Below are 18,628 nucleotides of genomic sequence, written 5' to 3'. Positions count from 1 at the left end.
GACAGCCACTGTACATAGTTGAACTTTATTTATGCTGACACCCCAACCTTTGTTTTGTACAAACATGATTATTTCAGTGATTAGATTTCTGTTGATACAACGCAATGTACATAGTTGAACTTAATTTATGTTGTTGTTCAAACCTTTTTCTTTTTTTTTCCAACCACAAAATTATTTCAGTTATGTAAATAAAGACAGTGGGAACATCCCAACTGTGAGTGCATGTCTGTCACAAACTACATGACACAATTTCGGGGGGCCTGACCTATTGCACGTGCCAAATTGTGGAAATGAAAGCAGTGCAACGTATAACACAACATGATTGTGGGAAATGCACTACCCACTGCAGTCCAGGATAAACCTGAGTGTCCCAGCATGCACACACATCATCAACCAGGCCTGACATGTGCCTGAGCAGGGAGTCTTGGGCAGTGCTGCTTGGTCCGCTGGACAAGGACCACAGAGATGAGGGAGGTGCCACAGGTAAGACCCCCGGTTCATAGCCAGGTACTGAGTGGAGCATCCCACATAGGCGTCCCCAGATGTTGCTCAGGCATGCTCATTCCCACTGTCCACCGCAACATCCTCCACTTGGGTCTGCAGGGCTGGTGGAACCGACAGCTGCCATGTCACTAGATTGTAATCATGGTGGTGGGAAAAAGACATGGTGAAAACAAGCATGTTAAGACAGATCTGTCACGTGAAATCCCAGCACTTTGAAGATGCACCACTAAGGGATACTTGCCTGCTGACAATAATCGTGGTCCGGGGGTACCTCCTCCAGGGCAGACACCTCAGCAGATAGCTGGTCCCGCCAGTGTGCACCACTGACTGCCTCCACACCAGTCTCCCCCTCATCTTGGGCATCATCCTCGGGTTCCTCATCTGGAGCCACAATGTCACCAGATGCAGATGTTGTGCAGCACGGCACATGCTGTTATGACCTGCGACAGATGTTTAATCTTGTAAGTACAGTGTACATGCCAGGGTATGCACTACAGTTGCCATTATGATTGGACATACAACAATGATGCTCGTATTAGCGTGACATACATGTGGCACGAAGGTGTGGTGCACCTCCAGCGCTTGCAGGAAGATGACACGGAACCTTGTCTTCATCATTACAAAGGCACGCTCTATGACAGAGCGTGCCCTGGAGTGATGTGCGTTAAAGCGCTGGGCTCCCACACCGTGGACTGGCCTCTTGTAGGGGGTGATGAGGGGGAGTGGATGTTGGAGACATGGGTACCCTCCATCTGCAAGGATGAAATGCCCTGGGGGAGGGTAACGGGCCTGTTGGTACAGTGGGCTGTGGCGGAGGACCCTGGAGTCATGCACTGATCCCGGCCAGCCCACATGTGTATCGACAAAGCGGCCCTGATGGTCACATACCGCCTGCAGGATTATGGACGGGTACAACTTCCTGTTCCTGTAGCACTGACCGTCAGGGCCGCTGGGGGGCTTGATGTGGACATGGCAGCAGTCAATTGCACCAGTAGCCTTCACAAAGGCCCTGTGGCCTGCCAGCTGTGCAAACCCATTGGACATGGCATCTAGGTCTTCTGGGGTCCGAGGGAGGTGGATGACCTGGTGGCGCGTGGCCACCACCACCTCTGTGACCCTGTGCACAATGCGGTGGACAGTGGAACGGGGTATTGCGAACACCCTGGACACGACCCTGTAGGCTGCTCCACTCGCCAGCCAGAAGAGGAACACAAGGGTCTCGATCGGGGCACCCCACCCATGTCTCCGTTCCTGGTTCAGTAGATTCAGCAGCGCTGTCACGGACTCCCTGCTGAGGCGGAAATCAGGTGTCCTCATTATTGAAGTATCTGTCCAGGACTGGGACACTCAGGTTAATCCTGCAGTACAGGGGTCTGGTCTGGTGAAAGTAAATACAGGACATGACCGACATTCTTTTATACTGGTTATTGTTCTGATTGTTGCTGTTCTTGTTTTCGCAGGCAGTGGACACTGTGCTTGTGGTGACCCAACTATTAACCTCTGTATATTTTATCTATTTTATTTTATTGTTTACTGTATTTAATTTGTAACATATGTATACACACACACACACACACACACACACGTGGCATGCCTGTTTTGTATACACATCCAGACATGCATACACTCTTATATTGTACATATATTTATTAGTCTCAGATTTAGCCATTCTTATATTTTGCTTGTTTTATGTTATTGTATTTTTGCACACCTCTACGCTTGTGAAGCTCGCACACAGGGATTTCACTCGCATGTACTGTACCAGTGTACCTGCACATGTGTGCTGGCTGCGGGCGCACACAGTTCTGGGACTCACATCTACAGTCGCATATATCAGGGTGTTACGCTAGTACACAGGTACACACGTCATATATCTCAGGGGGGAGGCATGTCGCTATGTATTTATCACTGTACCTGCACGTGGGTGTCCCGTAGTCGCAACAGGATCATTCGTCTGTGACGGGTGGGTTGTTGGGGCTCTTCCATTAGCAGGGAAATGGCACACGCAAGGACGTGGTCTGTGTCCATGTTGCCGATCGGGGGAGGTGGTACGGGCAGGCACAGCTGGTGACGCGAATTCAAAGGGTAGACCGTCCCATTTCACGGGCCTCTCACTTCCTACTCACTACAAGGTGGAATATTTGCAAAATCATGACTACTTGTGAAATTAAATGGTGGTTGCTCCTTATGTATGGACATTGCTTGTGGTGTACCCCAAGGCTCAGTTTTGGGCCCAAAATTCTTCAACTTAAACATTAACAACATCTGTAAAGTGTCCGAAGTATTAAAAATGGTTCTCTTTGCTGACGATACAAACATCTTCTGCTCTGGTGATGATCTGCAGAATTTATTGGAGGATATAACTAATGAAATAAGTAAAGTGAAGTTCTGGCTTGATAAAAACAAATTATCATTAAATTTGAATAAAACTAAAATGATGTTATTTGGAAATAGTACTTTAAATACAATGCTAAGATTAAACTAAATGGTGTTGATATTGAAAGAGTCAGTGAAAATAAATTTCTGGGGGTAATAATAGATGAAAAACTGGAGTGTATTACACTATTAGTACATCTCAGAGACACCTTCTTTCTCAAGAAGTCACATGAAGAGTAACAGATTACATCTCTTACTCTTAAATGAACGTTTGACTGAATGCTGATAAGTGAATACTGAGAATTTAGGAGGAAATGTTTTCAAATTTTCCTGCAGAGAATCTGATTAAAATGTTTTTTGCACTCAGCGAGCAAGAATCAGTTTGATCAGTGACCTTTTTTCAGCCAGTAACCTTTAAGGTCACACATCCGCTGTAATATTATAATTTGCTGTTCTTTTTTAAATACACCTTTATGGAGAAGAAAAGCATCTGGATGTCCTGATGCCAGATGTTTTTCTTTCCAAGCTCCTTATGTAGCTGAGCTATAATGTACTGAGTGAGTCATCGTGAACTTTCTCAAATGTGCATTGTATAGATTTTATTTTTTATTATTTAGATGGAATTTTTGTAATACTAAGGTTCCACATGTCACTGTTGTAGTGGGGCATCAGTGGGACACCGATAGTACATGTCACATGTGTGGGGTTTCCCAGCCAGAACTGCATGGACTCCACACTGATAAGGCTCATTCTCCGTAGCTCCTCCCCCTTTACTAAATTATAAGTCGGCATTTCCATCAGTGTAAAAGCACAGCAGGCTTTACAAATGCTGTTCATTTAAAACATATTCCCCCATCATTCCCCCATTTTAAACGCTTAAAACATGCTGTAAATAAAGACTGAGTGAAAACGTCCTGCTGATTTATAATCCAAAAATCAAACCAGCTCCGACAGTTTGAGTTTGTTAGTCCCTCAGCTGCAGATTCGTTTTTACCAACATGAGAAAGTTAAATAAAGTTGTGTCTATGACTTTGTTACTGATGCTCATCAAACAAACTTAAAGACTGTAAAGGCAGACCTGCTATTTTCATCGTCAACACGTTTCTGTTTGCAATACCCTGCTGGAAAACTCTCTACACAACTGATGAACGACCGCTTTTTAGTTTCAGAGACATGAGGAGTATTTCCCAAAGTCTGACCTGCGTCGATCCAGCCGTAGTTACCGTGGTTACTGCATAAGCTTACTGTGAATTAAACAGCTGGCACTGCAATAACTTACCACCTGTTCTGTTATCACTAAAAGTTGTGAAATGTTGTATCACCAAAATATCATTCTCAGTCAGTTGTTATTCATTATGTGTTTACAGCGCCCTCTGTGGTTGCTCCAAGTAATGCACTTTAGAAACGGCTTTATTTAGAAAAAACTTTATTGAACAGGAAGTCAGCTCAGTCAAGAAAAGCGAGTGAGCAAAAGAAGGGAAACATATCAGCATGCAGTTTATGGTGTCCTGTCGGAGAAAATACTGTCTGCATCTTCTGTTTGTGGTTGTGTCGCCGGCATGTACTTAAAGTATAAGTTGTAACTTTGTTTTTGTGCAATATGTTGCCCACCAATGCAGTATTTGGCTTTAAAGCTAGTCCTTTTGTTAAGCTAGTTACCCGCGATGTTGGAGGTTGTCTGGGATAGCATCGATAGTACAAGTTCACATAATTAGACATTAGACATTAATTAGACAATTAGACATATGCTATGTAGTAGCAGGGTGGTATATAAATGCATATTATGCTCCACATATGTATGTCATGTATTTTTTATCTTGTTTTCATCTGCATCTAAAGGTCAAAGGTCACTCTTTCGAGGATGCCAATGTTCACATTTTGGACAGAGAGGACAGATGGTTTGAAAGAGGAGTGAAAGAAGCCATTTACGTCCACTGTGAGCGACCATCTTTGAACAGAGGCGGTGGTTTACGACACCAACTCTCTGCCATCTATAATTCAGTTTTGAGTTCCCTCCCCAGACGCCTTAACGCCCACTCACATCCTGGGCCATCTGACCTCAGGACATCACATGATAGGGTCGGGCCAGGTTTCACAATGAGCTCACCCGAAACCCTGGCTGATTGTGACCCACACCCGCTTTCACACCTTGGCTCATGTGATTAGGTAGAGGATCATCAGGGGGTCCTTTGTCCCTCTTTGGGGGGGAAACTCCCACTAGGTTTAAATCTGGGACTCTTAGAACTGAAGAAGCTTCTTGGATGAGAGGTGAAACGTCTTCAAGCAACTCAAAGAAGTCCAGACGCTTTTCTTTCCAAGCTCCTTAGACTGTCTCGTTTTTAGTTTTACCCTTTTGAATGTCAGTAAACCTGTTGACAACGCTCATCTGTCTTCAGAGTGGTGATATAAGAAAGGTGTTAACGCCCTTGCATCAGACATGCACCCATAACGGCACACCAGCGATAGGAGTGTTTATGTTTTCATTACAAAAGAATGTATAACTCATAGTTTAGGATTATCACAGATAACGCCCATGTGAGCTGTGTCCTCGGAAACACCAGTATACTAAAATTAATAGGCTATTACTGAAATACACGTGCTGTATTATAAAGTATGATAATTTTTTTTTTTCAGTAAAAGATGTTGTAGTCCCTGATAATGCATTGCTTTAAATGGCGAGAATCTTGAGGGATGGCTGTTATGAGGAAAAGCAGCCCAGAAACTTTACCGGCAGCACACATCGTTGTGTGCCTAAACTTTCGATCTTTTACCCAAGCTAATCTACCATTTTTGGGGGGGATTAGAGATCTGATCTAGATTATCATATTAAGATTTGGGACACATCGTCAGTAGTGGAGCTTGGATTCATTGGGTGTTTTGGCCATTATCACTAGACATCCTCATCCAAGGAGGCCCTGCCAGGGTTGATCAGCCCCGGAGTGAGTCACTGGTTTAGAATCAGAATCAGAATCAGAATCGTGTCTATTGGCCAAGTATATGTGCAGACACATAATTTGGGAATGAATTTGGTTCCGGTAGATGGAGTCTCTCAAGCACAGCAATGTAAATCACACGCACACATAAACACACACGCACACACACACGTGTCTATATATACATTACACATACATACACAAAGCTGTGTAAACCAACTATAGATAACCAATCTAAACTTATGTACATAGAATACAAAAATGAGGTTGAATGAATACTACAGAATGTACATAAGGTGCAGTTGATGGAGGAGCACAGGACAGACTCAATGACGGCAGTGTAGAACTGGATCAGCAGCTCCTGTGGAAGACTCTACTTCCCCAGTTGTCTCAGGAAGTACATCCTCTGCTGGGTTTTTTGAGGATGGAGTTGATGTTGGTCTCCCACTTCAGGTCCTGGGAGATGGTGGTACCCAGGAACTTGAAGATCTTCACAGTCGACACAGGGCTGTCTGATATGGTGAGGGGGGGGGGGGGGGGGGGGGGGCAGAGTTGAGGGGTGTCTCCTGAAGTCCACTGTCATCTCTACAGTTTTAAGAGTGTTCAGCTCCAGATTGTGCTGACTGCACCAGCCGCTCAACTTCCTGCCGGTATGCAGACTCATCACCATCCTGAATGAGGCCAATGACAGTGGTGTCATCTGCAAACTTTAGGAGTTTAACAGCCGAGTTCTTGGAGGTGCAGTCATTAGTGTAGAGGGAGAACAGTAGTGGTGAGAGGACACATCCTTGAGGGGCACCAATACTGAGGGACCGAGTTTCAGAGGTGATCTCCCCCAGCCTCACTTGTTGCTTTCTATCTGTCAGGAAGCTGGTGATCCACTGACAGGTAGCTGGTGACACGCTGAGCTGGGAGCGTTTGGAGGAGAGAAGTTCAGGCACGATGGTGTTAAAAGCCAAACTAAAGTCCACAAACAGGACCCTGGCATAAGTTCCCGGGCGGTCGAGGTGTTGCAGGATGTAATGCAGCCCCATGTTTACTGCATCATCCACCGACCTGTTTGCCCGGTAGGCAAACTGCAGAGGGTCCAGCTGGTGGCCTGTAATGTCCTTCAGATGGGCTAACACCAGTCGTTCGAAGGATTTCATGACCACAGACATCATGGCGACAGCTCTGTAGTCATTCAGTCCTGTGATGGTGGGTTTCTTGGGAATAGGGATGGAGCGTGGAGCGTTTGAAGCAGGAGGGAACTTCACACAGCTCCAGGGGATCTGTTGAAGATGCCACTAAAGATGGGAGCCAGCTGTTCAGCACAGGTTTTGAGGCAGGAGGATGAAACACCGCCTGGTCCGGGGGCCTTCTTGGGCTTCTGGGTCTGAAATAGTCGGCTCACATCCTCAGTGTGTATTCTGAGTTTCAGGGAGGAGGAAAGGGGGGTGAGAGGTGTGATGGCGGTCGTTGAGTCTGGATTGGAGAGGGTGGTGGTGGTCATTGAGGCTGGAATGGGGAGGGTGGGGGTGGTCGTTGAGTCTGGAATGGGGAGGGTTGTGGTGGTCGTTGAGTCTGGAATGGGGAGGGTTGTGGTGGTCATTGAGTCTGGAATGGGGAGGGTTGTGGAGGTCATTGAGGCTGGAATGGGGAGGGTGGTGGTGGTCGTTGAGTCTGGAATGGGGAGGGTTGTGGTGGTCGTTGAGTCTGGATTGGGGAGGGTGGGGGTGGTCATTGAGACTGGATTAGGGAGGGTGAAGGGGGAAGAGGTGGGAGGTGTGTTGGGGGTCAATGTCTGAAGCAATGTCTCTGGGGAGGGGAGGGTGAGGCGTGGGAGTCTGTCTGTCTCAAACCTGCAGTAGAAAGTGTTTAACTCGTTGGCCAGGTCCTTCAGATGGGCTAACACCTCTAGGGACGGGACAGTGCACAAAGTATCATTGTATGCAGACGATTTATTGCTGTATATATCTAATCCAACGGCATCAATCCCTAAATTGCTTAAGGTATTATTATTATTATTGTATCCAGATATGCGTTACTTCGGACGCATATCTGGATACAAATTAAACTATTCAAAAAGCCTACTGTTCCCTATTAATAGAATAGAATAGAATAGAATTCAACTTTATTGTCATTGCACATGCACAGGTACAGGGCAACGAAATGCAGTTTGTATCCATCCAGAAGTGCTTTAGTGATATAGATATATTACAATATATATTAGCAATAATATAGATATGTAAGTATGTTACAGAAATGGGTCTATTATGGTATGTTATAATGTACATGGTATGAAGTATGTTATGAATATTCTATAACTATAAGTATGTACAGGCTGTAGTGAGTACAAGCTATGTACAGGCTATGAACAGGATATAAAAATGAAATAAATAAAAAAAACTATACAGAAATCTGAGATATACAGTTATACAGAAATGTGAACTATGCAAGTTATAAACAGTTGTAGGATTAAAAATTATCGTATGATTATTTACACGGAACTATACAGTAGTGCAGTTAAGATAAGTGAGATATGTGGATAATTTCTACAGAGGTATATAAAGTGCTGGTGGTTGTGAATGGTGGTTCAGTCCATGTTATTATTGTGTGTTTGAGGGTACGGTTGTCCATTGTGTGTGTGTGTAGGTGGTTGTGGGTGTGTGTATGTCCAGTCCATGAGTTTAACGTGGGTCAGATGTCAGGAGGCAGAGTTCAGGAGTCTGACAGCTGTGGGGAAGAAGCTGTTCCGGTACCTGGTGGTCTTAGTCCGGAGGCTCCTGTAGCGCCTCCTAGAGGGCAGGAGGGTGAAGAGTCTATGTGATGGGTGACTGGGGTCTTTGATGATTTTCCCAGCCCTTTTCAGACACCGCTTCCTGTATATGTCTTTTATGGCAGGAAGTGGTGCTCCGGCGATGCGCTGGGCAGTTTTCACGACCCTCTGCAACGCCTTCCGGTCCGAGGCAGAGCAGTTCCCGTACCAGACTGTTATGCAGTTGGTCAGGATGCTCTCGATGGTACAGCGATAGAAGTTCACCAGGATGTCTGAGGACAGGTGGTTTTTCCTCAGAGTCCTCAAGAAGAAGAGGCGCTGGTGAGCCTTCTTGACCAGCTTGGAGCAGTTGGTCGTCCAGATGAGATCCTCGGAGATGTGGACTCCCAGGAACTTGAAGCTGCTCACACGGTCCACAGCCGTCCCCTTAATGTGGATGGGTGGATGTGGGTCAGCATTCCTCCTGTAGTCCACGATGAGCTCCTTGGTCTTCTCTATGTTAAGCAGCAGGTTGTTTCTGTCGCACCACTCAGCCAGACGATCCACCTCCTCCCTGTAGGCGGCCTCATCGTTGTCACTGATGAGGCCAATCACCGTGGTGTCATCTGCAAACTTAATGATGGTGTTGGAACCATCAGCAGGTCTGCAGTCGTGGGTGAAGAGGGAGTAGAGGAAAGGGCTCATCACACAGCCTTGTGGTACACCGGTGTTCATTGTGATTGTAGATGAGCAGCGGTTATCCAGCCGGACATGTTGGGGGCGGTTGGTCAGGAAGTCCAGTAACCATTTGCAGATGAGGGGACTAATGCCCAGGTCTGTCAGTTTCCTGATGAGTTGTGAGGGGAGGATTGTATTGAACGCTGAACTGAAGTCTATAAACAGCATTCTGGCGTATGTGTTGTTGTTGTCCAGGTGTGAGAGGACAGAGTGCAGTGCGATGGAGACTGCATCCTCTGTGCTCCTGTTCTGGCGGTATGCGAATTGGTGGGGGTCCAGGGTGGGGGGGAGACAGGATTTGAAGTGTGCTAGGACCAGCTGCTCTAAGCACTTAGAGATGATGGGGGTGAGTGCTACTGGGCGGTAGTCATTGAGGCAAGATGGGTTGGAGTTTTTGGGTATCGGGACGATACCCAAAAACGATACGGACGATACGGCACTCCTGCAAGCTCCCCAGAACACGCTCTGAGAACACGCCCGGGGATGCCATCAGGACCTGCAGCCTTGTGGACATTGATCCTGCTCAGCACCGCTCCTACATCGGTGGGGGAGAGAGTCAGAGGTTGGTGGTCTGGCGTCATGTCTGTTTTGGTTGTGGTTGTTGGATTCCCTCGCTCAAAACGAGCATAAAAGTTGTTGAGCTCGTTGAGGAAGGAGACATCAAAGGATGCGGGGGAGGGTTTGGTGGTCCTGTAGTCTGTAATGGTCTGGAGTCCTTGCCACATGCGTCGGGGTTGGAGTTGGAGAAGTGTTCTTCTACCTTCTTTTTGTAGTGGTGTTTGGCTTTTTTGATGCCCTCCTTTAGATTAGCCCTGGCTGTACTGTAGGCGTGTGCATCTCCTGACCTAAAGGCAGTGTTGCGGGCCTTCAGGAGGAGACGAACATCCCGGTTCATCCAAGGCTTCTGGTTGGGGTACATGGTGATCCGTTTCTGGGTGGTGACACTGTCTGTGGTTTCGGAGATGTAATCCAGTACAGATGAGGCGTACTGGTCCAGGTCTGTGTGGGTGAACATATTCCAGTCTGTGTTTTTAAATCTGTCCTGGAGCACTGCGTCTGTCCCCTCTGGCCACACTTTAATTGTCCTCACAGCAGGTTTCACACGTTGGATGAGTGGTGAATACCGAGGTGTGAGGAACAGGGAGGAACAGGGAGAGATGGTCCGTTGTTATTAATAACACAGAGCAAGATTTCTCTGCCTTCCCTTTTAAATTAGAAAAAGAAACGTTTAAATATTTGGGAATAAATATAACCCGCACAATGAACGAGTTGCGGATTTATAATTTTGACACTTTGTTAGAACAAACATCACAAGATTTTAAAAAATGGGCAACACTTCCAATCTCATTAGCAGGCAGAATAAATATAGTTAAAATGGCAGTCTTACCAAAATTTCTCTATGTTTTCCAAATGGTTCCTGTTTTTATAACCAAATCAAGTTTCAAAGATTTAGACAGATTAATAGCAACATTTATTTGGAAAAATTCAAATCCCAGAATAGAAAAAACATATTTGGAAGTACCAAAAGAGGCTGGTGGGCTAGGGTTGCCAAATTTTATTTTTTACTACTGGGCGGCTAATATCACCAAATTATTGCACTGGAAATATGTTTATGAAAATAGCGAGGGTGAGGCTTGGGTAAAAATGGAACTGATGTCTAATCCACTTCCCCTCCTAACCTCATCCCTAGCTCTAAATCAAAAACAGAAAATAACAAATCCAGTTGTAAGAACATCTATTAAAATATGGCTTCAATTCAGAAGGCACTTCTGTTTGCAACAGGTTAGTAATTTTTTCCCTGTTGCTTTTAACCCTTTTTTCTGCCATCCATTTCAGATAAAGCATTTCAAATTTGGCACAATAATGGTTTGAAGTTTTTTTTACAATTTATTTTCAGGAGAAACTTTTAACACCTTTGACGCTCTGATGAGAGATTACAATATACCAACCTCACATATGTTTAGATACCTGCAAATACGAAGTTTTGCAAAAACATTGTTTCCTTCTTTCCCCTACCTACCTCCTAAAAATCAAGTGGATACCATTTTGGAAATAGATCCTTTTGGCAAAAGGAGAATCTCCGTCATATACAAACTGATACAGAGCTTAAGGCCTATTACTTGGGAAAAAAACTAAAAATAATTGGGAAAAAGACATTGGGGTGGATTTATCTGATGATGAGTGGAGATCTTGTTTGAATCGTATACATACTTCCTCCCTTTGCATTCGCCATGGTTTAATTCAGTTTAAAATTCTTCATCGTCTCCATTATACAAGAGAGAGGCTTTCAAAATTTTTCCCAGAAGCCGATCCTGCCTGTCCCAGGTGTGGACATAATCCAGCAAATGAGGGTCACATGATGTGGTCTTGTCCGAACCTGGATAATTACTGGGGAAATATATTTAAAGCATTATCTCATATCAGTGCGCAGAACTTAGTGCTTGATTTCCGCATTGGCATTTTTGGAGTTATGCCATCTCAATACAAAATTAGTAAATCTCAGGAAAATGCCAGAGCATTTGCTGCATTGCTTGCCCGTAGACTTATTCTATTCCACTGGAAGTCTGATAAGGCTCCTTCATACATACATGGTTAAAGGAGGTGCTTTTCTTTTTACCACTGGAAAAACTTAGATACAGAGTTCTCTCATCACAACAAAAATTCTCTGCGACTTGAAACCCATTTATTGACTATATAAAAACGTATTTTCCAGATGTGTGACATACATTTTTTGTTTTTTTTGTTCTGTTTCTCTTTACATGAGCCTCGGGTGGGGAGGGGGGGGGGGGGGGGGTTGTTTTCTCTTTTTTCATTTTTTTTTGTTTTGTTTTGTTTTGTTTTGTTTTTTGTGTATAATGGCAACGTTTTCATTATGTATTGTGACCATGATTTGTGAAAAAAAAATTTAAATAGAAGTTTCAAAAAAAAAAAAGAAAGAAAGAAATTAGGCCAGTCCAAACATTTGTGGCGTTCTAAGAGAATAACTGCAATTTTAAAACCTGTGTGTGACTGACCTCTGTTGGTGAAGGAGAACATTAAACTGAAATGTAAAGAGGAATAAACTGTTTTAACTGTTGGATTAACAAATATATATTTTGGCTCTTTTGGTTAAAAAAAAAAGGTATTTGTTTACATTTATCTCAGACAAAAAATTCAGTATGTGGTTCACAGAATACCTTCTTTGCATGTACTTTACATTTTTGTTTAAAATTGAATCAAAATATTTGAGAAATAGGTATCTATACTCATCAGTATCTCGTACTAAAATCATTAATTATTCAAATCAATATTATTTATTGTCAGCAACTACAACTGAAAAGTGTAAGTAAAACACAATAACGTCGAGAAAAACACAACTACATATTAGTTTGTTTGTTTTTTTAGACTTAGACTACCAGTGAAATACAATAACATTCATATTTGAAAGTTAGGGGGTGATCGTGCTCAAGAGTTGGCAGTTCGTCTTGTAATCAGAAGGTTGCCGTTTTGAGCCCCAGTACCGACAGTCTCGGCCGCCTACTGGTGGTGGTCAGTTTACATTATTAAGTAAATGGAACAAAATTTTGGATTAACTGACCATCTATATTTCAGTTACATTGACCAAGCATGTCAGTGTTATTTACTCACTTTTTTCATGTTTGTGTAACAACTACAATTATTCATTTCAACTTAATATGTTTAAGCTTTAGTTATTCAATTGATCAAGTATACTGAACAGATTTGACTAGTTTCCAATCTACTCAATATTTTTAAGTGTAAAAGTGTTGCCTCAAAAAATTTAAGTAAATGTCAGCTTTAGTTTTTAGAGTGTAAATCAGGTATCATACAAAAATAAAAATAGTTTCAAATACAGTCATGACAATAAAAGAATATAACTTTAAGGACTTAATAACATTACTCTGATACATTAGCACTAAGGGAACACTGAGTGACCTGGTGGTTTTTGTCCATAAAACTACTCATCTAAGATTACCACAAAGTAACAGATCTCTCAGCAAAATTATGCAACATTTTAGGCACTACTGCCCTCTATCAGATCAGTGAGCTGGGATTTTTTATTCATGAACTAGTGTTACAGCAACAGACATGGACTACTGGTGCCCCACACAACAACTCAATGTCCATGTGAAGGAGCCAAACCCACGCCTTCTTCTCTCGTTAATCTATAGCACCAAAACATCAGTCAGTCACCTGTGACCTCTTCACCTCTGTCCGAGCTACAACATGGCAGAGCTGCCTCTGTCACCTGATAAATAACAGTGAGACATTCCAAATACATGCACGTGTGTTTCAAATACAGTAATGAACCACCAAGTCATCTTGGGATGAGAGCTCCAAGGGAAGCACTACGAACACAAAGAGAACGAGGTAAACATGGTTAACCAAGACAGGCTGTGCTAACATAGTTTAGCAGACAAACTGGTGAAGGACAATCGAGAACACTGGCCTTAAATACAGCTGGCTGATTATCTCAGATTGCAGACAGGTGAGTATGTCAGGTGAGCTGATGAGGGCTCCTCCCAGAGGTGGTGCCGTAACCAAACATGGAGACACTCACCCACACATCCATGACAGGAAATGTGTTTCTACATTCAGTCAGTTGTTGTTATAAACTTCATCAGGTTGTAAATCCTGTTTCATTGTTACATTTACCTTTTCAGAGACAGCACAACGACTGAGAGAGAAGGATAGAGAGGGAGATAAAAAGCGAGAGAGACAAGTAACCACCTTTTTCCTCCCTTCAGCACCTCCTGACAGTGCCACGGTGCCTCTGCCGGATGAGTGTTGAAACAATAATGAATTGTAGCACGGAGAGCCTTCATCAGGAGAACCACATTTTGGATGTGAAAAAATGGTAAAAATAATAAACTTCTTTTTCTCTGTTAATAATAATAATAATAATAATAATAATAATAATAATAATAATAATAATAAAAGTAGGGATATTTCTGCATACATATGTCTTTGTGTGGTGCAGCAGGCTCTGTATCGTGATTGTGAGCTGCTAACCTCTGGATTAGCTTGCATGTCATTGCACTGAACAACTTTAAGGATTTTTATTTTTATTTTTAAACCGTGTCCTGTCTGGCAGCTGTTGCAGTCAGAACTGTCATCTGAACACACTGTGGTTCCAAACAGATGTTGCTCATCCAAGAACAGCTGTATAAGATCTCTCTAGACTCCTCTTGTTCATGTGAATCTTTTATCTTTATTTCTTAATTTCCACTTGTGTTATTTCAGTTTCAGTGTCTGAGGCAGGAGGGGAAAAGGAGGGCGAGAAAATATATTAAAAGGATAGAGTACAAATACACATGCAGAATGTGTCACTACCAGTTACTGCACCTGCAAGAAAAAAGTAAAGATACAACACCTGGAACACAAAAATTAGAAAATGCAGATACATAAACCCACAATCCTTTTGTAGCCTGAGAGGGAGAGGAAGAGAGTGCGTCTTTGACATGAAATGTACTTGAAATCGTTGCCCAGCAGCCACAGGGAGAGAGAGATGGAACCAGGACCACCGGACCATCCGCAGTCCCGAAGAGTACTGAAGACCTGAGAGCGCACAAAACAGTGACATCGGTGCATGCATCCCAGAAGGACAAGGAAGGAGGCCCCAGATAGGGTCCCCACGATGCTGCTAAAGGCCAGCCACCTGGTACAAGAAGTAAGAATGAGGTCCCAGGGCCCCAGGCACCCAAGAACCGCTTGTTACCCCCCCCCTTTCCCACAGGGGCCAAGTCTCAGCATGTGCTAGACCCAGGCCCAGGCTGGCCAAAAAGCTTTAAAGTTAACATTATGTCTTTTTTAAATAAAAAGTCTCCGTGTGACTTCCTGCGAAAGAAGGCGTTTCTGAGATGTACTAACAGTGTAGCGCTGTCTTTCTGGCAAAAAGATGAGACGTGTTTCTGGTTTCATTTCTTTTTGCTGTTGCTTTGCTTGCTGCAGTTTAGTATCTGCAGCAACAACAGAAAACATTGATCACACAAACAAGACTCACACAGAAAATCAAGGACTGAATCAGTCCAGCCATGTGCCAAAAGTTTCTCCTCTCTCCTTTTCCTAACATATTTTCCTTGACCACAGCAAGGTCACGGAGAGGTGGATAGGAGAACTGATGAGGAGTTATTAAAAGACAAGAGTGACACCATGCTGAAGCTACGATGTGCAGAAGATGGACAAAAAAACATCTTACTTCACCACAACATGATCTAACCTTGTTGTTTCATGCAGGTCATTTAAATGAGACGCATGTGTGAAAAATATCCGTTCAGTACAAAGATCGGAAATTTAAAGAAAAAGTTACACTTTGGGTCAAATTTACTAACATCTGCAGCAAAAAGTGTTTAATGTTAAAAAGCTGCTGGATTTACTGAAGAGGCACAGTGTCAGTTTTGTAACTGAAAGTTGTGAACAGGAATATTTTTGCAGCTAAATTTATGGCTTAGCCTGTGAGTTTGTAGTTACACTTATATGTGTCAAATAAATGTGAATAAGAAGTCTGTGGCACACAATTTATTGCTTTTCAAAAATGTCCTTTATGCACATTTTGACTGGGACGGCTCGTGATCTGAAGGTAAATAATGTTTTGTGCTCTTCAGCTCATTGTGCCGGTCACCTGTTCACATGCATTTAGTGTTTATAGGGTGGAACAGTTTGTAGTAATGCCACGCTCCTCTTGATGAATCTGCACCTGAGTCCTAATCCTCAGACCCTTTGCTCAGCAAATTCTACCCAAAGGGTTATTTGTGATATAAACAGCATGTTGATTTTTCTTCAGCCTCCTCATTTTTCTTGTTTGGAAATCAGCAAAGGGCATTATTACTGCAAACTGATTATATCGAGCCTTAAACACACCTGACTTTATATAAATGTGCGTTCTTCATGCAAAGCAACAACTCAACAAGAAGCAGTTTTTATTCCAGCAGTGTGATGTTCAGAGTTCAACAGTGAGCTTAGAAACTGTTAAAACTCCAAATATGACAGCAGGTTTTGGCATGAATAGGAAAATACAGTTAAAATGAACATTTGCATGATCTGTGCCACTTTATTTATTGTGTTAATGGTTTTCATGAATGGAGGCCCGCTGCAGTGAATTATGGAACAGCATCTTCTCATCTTCTGTTAAATTAGATTTAGATATTTTTATTTCAGAAATGATTCCTAACAAAAATGGAGAATATAAAAACACAATCAAAGCAGTAACGTCCATATTATGAAGTGTTTGCTGTATCAGACAATCATGTTTATTCACAACAATGAAAACAATATAGTGCAGATGAACATGGTGCTGTAATGAATCTGCTCTTCAACACAATAACAAAATACATTTTCCAAGAGAGATGATAATGATTCACATCAGAGTGAAGAACGAATACATTTACAACTGGTTTCTAACATTTATTATAGATCGAACTGATCACTGATAGAAACAGAAGAATATTCAAAATGATACTCTGAGAGATACATGAATGAGATATGGATAAACATCAAATCACATAAAACAAAAAAGCACATAATCATTATAACTGAAATAAAATATGAGCAGAAATAAACAAGAATTAAGTCGAAAGATAGAAAAAGGCAAAATGTTTAAAATATATAATCATATAAGAGACTGAACCGTCCAGTCAGGTCACAGATTCATATCTACAATAATATTTTTGTTTGTTTTTGTTTTGATTTCTTCACTTCTATGTATTATTATTATTATTATTATTATTATTATTATTATTATTATGAGCATATTAAGTGTGTGTCTGAGCTGAAAGCTGCTCTCCTCTCCTGGTTTTCTGTGTCACACAGACCACAACAACACAAAGCATCACCTGCAGACTGCTGAGCAGTATCCACCTGACTCTGTAGAAGGTCGAGTAAACCCCAAAGGGCTCTCTGTAGATCAGAACAAATTTTTCTGCTGACACACACTCATACGCTAAATGAAAACCTGCACACACATACTCTCCTGCATCTTCCAGTGAGACATTAGAGATTATCAGGCTGTCACTGGAACAAGTGATTCTATTGTCACTGCAGAACTTATCATCGAACAAAATGTTACCTTCTGTTTGGATCAACTTAATGAACAAAAAGCCCGCAGGACTATTTTTCCAATCATCAGAGCATCTCATAGTGACTTCATCTCCCTCTGAAAAAACCTTTACTGCAGGTGGACCAAGTTTAGGGCACACCAAAAGCTCGTACACATGTTTTACTGTTTCACCTACACAGTAGTAGAAATCTGAATCATTTAACATTAGTGATGGAAGTACCAGCGAGAAGTTTCGACCAATTTCTTGATCAGTATTGTAGGAACCTGCTTTCTTCATCCAAACTGGGGGCTGGTCATGAATGGGGTCCATGAAGGGACACTCCAGCACAGCTGTGTCTCCCTCTGAAGCATAACGTCGCTTTATTTCTTTGGTCAAACATACAGAGTAAGTGCTCACACACTGCTGTTGGTTCATCACCAGGCAGATGTAAACAGTATGTTCTTCATTCAAGACATGAAGAAGTGATGTGTTTGTCACCTCCAGGAAACTTTCTTGGACTTCATTCACCTTCAAAATTGTTCTGTCTTCAAAACGATTCGGCCCGGCTTGTTGCCGCTTACTGTCATGTCTGATCCAACGCACCGTCAGATTCTCACCTGCTCCTTTACATTGTACGTCTACAGTGTCTTCAGGACTTGTGATATCTTCCTCCCTTACTGTCTTACACACAGTCAGGCTGATGTTTCTCTCATATGTCACGCTGCCCTGAGTCCAGCACACTTCTTGGTACAGTCCAGAGTCTGAGTGGGTCAGGTTGTTGAGAGTAAATGAAGGAGAACCATGAAATGTCTCAGGAAATGAGAGTCGTCCTGTCAGGTCTTCATGTACTGTGAAGTTTCTGTTCCAGGGGTCAGAGATGTTCCACAGGACCAGAGTATCTTCACCAACACGTCTGGAGGTGATGCAGGAGCTGTTTTGATCTGGGAGCTTGAACTGTAAAGAGCCTCCTTCTTCTCTTATGGCGATAAATTCTTGTGCATGAATGTTGCTGATGAGAGTGAACAGCAGGGAGAAGCAGAGCTGTGCGACTGCAGCCATCCTGCTCAGAGGTCTCGTGGTGAGTGTCGTACAAGCACTGACACTGCTCGCTTCATGAGCTTCCTGTTTGTGGTTGGAGGAGGAACGCCACTTCTTTATCACATCATCAAGGAACACTTTGAAGCATTTGGCTCGATATCACGCCGTATATCTGCTTTCACTCTTCACAGGCCAAAGTGTGGACACGGTTTTTTATACTTCGTTGCATGGGTCCAGGGGTATCAAACATGTGGTCTGGAGCACAGAAC

The 18,628-nt window shown here is 43.0% G+C and overlaps 1 protein-coding gene across 1 annotated transcript; it reads right to left on the bottom strand.

The window, feature by feature from the left end:
• Positions 1-14,622: 14,622 nt before the first annotated feature.
• On the bottom strand, positions 14,623-18,380 carry LOC148099737 (uncharacterized). Its single transcript, XM_087851705.1, has 2 exons — positions 17,118-18,380; positions 14,623-14,631 (listed from the first exon to the last, which is right to left on the bottom strand). Exons 1-2 carry the CDS (start codon positions 18,378-18,380, stop codon positions 14,623-14,625), a joined length of 1,272 nt encoding a protein of 423 aa, XP_087707831.1.
• Positions 18,381-18,628: the final 248 nt, after the last annotated feature.

This window comes from Neolamprologus brichardi, chromosome 14, assembly GCF_056152115.1.
Source record: "Neolamprologus brichardi isolate AB-2024 chromosome 14, ASM5615211v1, whole genome shotgun sequence".
NCBI classification, from domain to species: domain Eukaryota; kingdom Metazoa; phylum Chordata; class Actinopteri; order Cichliformes; family Cichlidae; genus Neolamprologus; species Neolamprologus brichardi.
Note: the sequence above shows the minus strand (reverse complement) of the source record. Positions and strands in the feature narration are given on the sequence as shown.

Coding starts and splice junctions, on each gene's coding strand:
- LOC148099737 (XM_087851705.1), bottom strand. CDS start 18,380: ATGGCTGCAGTCGCACAGCTCTGCTTCTCCCTGCTGTTCACTCTCATC.